At 30.4% G+C, this 3396-nt stretch overlaps 1 protein-coding gene across 1 annotated transcript in view; it reads right to left on the reverse strand.

Annotated features, from left to right (window-relative positions):
- Window positions 1-2321: 2321 nt before the first annotated feature.
- The window catches only part of LOC112211395 (uncharacterized), an 11168-nt gene continuing 10093 nt past the window's right edge, over window positions 2322-3396 (reverse strand). Inside the window, exon 2 of the mRNA XM_024362985.2 lies at window positions 2322-3018. Coding sequence (XP_024218753.1) covers window positions 2812-3018 — 207 coding nt within the window. The 3' untranslated portion in view covers window positions 2322-2811. The remainder of the gene's footprint in view (window positions 3019-3396) is intronic.

Consider the following 3396-nt stretch of genomic DNA (forward strand, 5'->3'; position numbering starts at 1 on the left):
TAAAGAATTTATTTAAACATTGAACATTTAAAACATTAAACACAGAGATTATAAAAGAAAGAAAATTAGTGAGGTTGATCCTTTGAGAGAATTTTTGAGAATTAATTAACTTTTGGAAAATTCCTGAAAAAGTCAGCTTCGGTTGATCCTCATGCCCTGTGTAGGGATCAACCTTTATCTAACTTTTTTTACAATTCCCTTTCAAATGTGCCATACATTTCAGTTTCTGTCCAGGTTCATTATTTTCGGATTACCTATTTAAAACCTACCTTAATGTATTTCTTAGGTTTTAAAACCCCTATTCCTAGATTTTGACTCAGTTTTGTATAATGCATATACGTTCCTGAATTTTATGGGTTGTTGTTAATTACATTTGTCGTTTTAACACATCTCACTTAGACCACTAATTAAAAAAATTTAATACATATTTAATAAATACAAATAAATTAATGTTTAATTTCATTAAATAATTATTTCAACTTTTCATCAATAATTTTCATTAAATACCTGAATTTTTTTTTCAATTAATGCAATACCGTCAATATGATTAAATTCATGAAGATAGTTTACAATCAATACTGCTTCTATTATGTTTGTTGTTTGATTGTTGCATTTATTTTTTTAATACCCTTCATTAAAATAAAAATTAGTACTTCATACATATATAATTTATGAAATGTGTTATATATACTTTAGAGTGTCTTCTTTATTTATTATGTGTTGTTTGATTGTTACCTTTATAGCATTTACACGTTTTCTTACCTAAGGGAGGGAATGTTTCCTCAATAACTTATCATTTAGGTCACCAACATATTCTAACCAGCACTTATCAAGTTTTCATTCCGTTGGGCCAGTATAAATTAAATGTCAACCCGCCCATGCCATGATACAAGTTAGAGTTCAGTTTTGATCACTATTCTTTTATTCTTAATCAGCACACTATTACACTTCAAGAGATACCTTACAACTAATCCGATTCAATAACCGAAAATTATAAATACAGTTTTCAATCACAATCTAAACAGAATTATACACATTCTACAAAGCAATTTTTAAAGCTTGCAATATGACATTCAACAATTTTTTAATTTAGACTTCTCCAAACAGTACGCTGGTGGAATGATAAAGTAACTGAACTGTGGAAACAAACCACCATACTATGGAAATTATTTCAAAGGACGAAAAAAACAATAATCTAAGTGAAATAAAGTACTTGGAGTATGATCTCAGTTATCGAACTATAATAAAAAAATCTAAAAAAAACACCAGAAGGAATAGGTGTAAAAGCTATAGTTCTGCGACCGGAGGATGGACCATCTTGATTCACATGGTCGATAGTGCTGACCGAATAGTATAATTGGGTTGAAGAGTTGTACAAACCAGGCAAGCCTTAAGGAAGACTCCAAGAATGGAGGTGGAGGGCATTCCTCGATCAGAGTTGCTGATATTGTTTCAGGGATGAATACCCGAGAAGTCGAAGCCCATTACGCTGAAAAATATAACCTTTGGTAGCTAGAAACGGTTTGACCAAGAATTTGGTGATGCATGCACTAAGTGCTTCCAACCTTTCGTTTTCTGCATTTAGAAACTGTAGCTAATAGAATAATAACTGGAGGATAATAGAATACAACCTTTAAAGACTATCTTGACTCCCCTCGATATTGTAAATATCAGAACTAAGACTTGCACAGCAGATTCTGTTTGCAGCTAAGCGGCCTCTAGTTCAAGAATTTCAGGTCCGTCCTGTATCGATTTGAGCAAACGAATATCTCCAAACAAAGCATGAATCGGGTAGCAGAGAGGGCCCCAGGAACATGAAGTGAGCTGACATGAACGGATGGCACATCGTGGCAGGCGAACTTTTCGCTCTCTACAGACGATACCATGGTGGAACATGGTCACGTAACATAGTTTCTCCTCACATCGAGGGTTATCATTACTATTAAATGAAATAACCTCATTTCGTAAAATAATCATTAGTAAAAAAAGATTCTAGTAAAATAAAAAAATATTTTGTGTTGATTATTTATTGGTTTATTGTTCAAATATTAATTTAAATGAATTTTTTCCAGGTGTACCCAAGGTACTTTCATAAATACGGCTCTATATCTGTAATAGATATTTTATTTTGAATATTCGACTATTTTCTTTCTAGTGTGTTACTTTATCATAGAACTGGAAAGATAATTATTCACTATATCTATGTCAATGTTGTAAATCTATTTTATTTACAAATGTGGATGAAGGAAGCAATGGAATGAAAAAGGAAAGACAAATTGAAACATACAATAAATTGTGATTATTTTTAAATTTTATAATTTTTTTTTATTTCTATATTAGTTCACTTATATATATATTCAAAAGCTTATGTAACAATAATAGTTACCTTAAATTATAAATATGGCGTTATATTACTATATTTTATGTTGTTATCAATGAGCACTACTAAACAAAACTAAAGAAGCATTAAATAATACTAATTAATCCTTCTTTTTCTCTTGAAACTACTTCCTCTTAGCCGACTTAAAATAAGGATTATAATAATCTATGATAGTTATAGTTTTCAATATTATTTTTAACGTGCCTCATATTCTAGCTTGCTTTATAAATAATACTTTTTTATCCTAAGATTTTTGTACAGCCTACTTATCCTACTTTAATACTTAACTATTAATTAATCTATCCTATCGCGAATAAGTCTTTTAAAATGGATCATCTAGATATAGATATGGAATTGATATTAAATGATAATATATATAAATCATAAGATTATTTTGCTAATATTGGAGTTGTTTGATCCAGAAAGCCTGTTCAGTAGACCAAGGCCCTGTACGATGTGTACGGGAGTGAGTATGCTGCGGGATAGTAACCACTGTATGCTGTGATGGGTGCAGCGTAGGCAGCACTGTAAGTGTACGGGTAAGCGTAGCCGTATGTTCCCAAAAGGACGTCCTTCTTAGCCCTTTCTTGTTCAGCGGGTACAGCAATCACGAAGGACACAGCAAGAGCGAGTAACAACTGCAAAAAGGAAGATATGTTATTCTAAATTAACGAAATGGATTCGGACCAGTATTAAAATACATATATATATAAAATACATATATAAATATAATTGTAGCAATTATACTAAATTTGCATATAATCTTTTCAATTTCTTGAGACTTTTTTAAAATAAATCAAATGGTATCCTTGTTAATTCTCAATATTCTTTATTATATCAACACTCCAACCTTTCAGGCATTCTCAAGCACAATCTTAAATATAAATTGACACCTCACACCCAATTTATTTTTTTAATAATTTATTTATTTGAATTATTTTTTATTTATATAGTTGTTTGAGAGTGGTTTAGTTTCTTTTTAAAACAATTTTGATCTCTTTTCTCTCAACTTTATT

Source organism: Halyomorpha halys, unplaced genomic scaffold, assembly GCF_000696795.3.
Source record: "Halyomorpha halys isolate HHAL.00 unplaced genomic scaffold, Hhal_1.1 Scaffold432.1, whole genome shotgun sequence".
Lineage (NCBI taxonomy): Eukaryota > Metazoa > Arthropoda > Insecta > Hemiptera > Pentatomidae > Halyomorpha > Halyomorpha halys.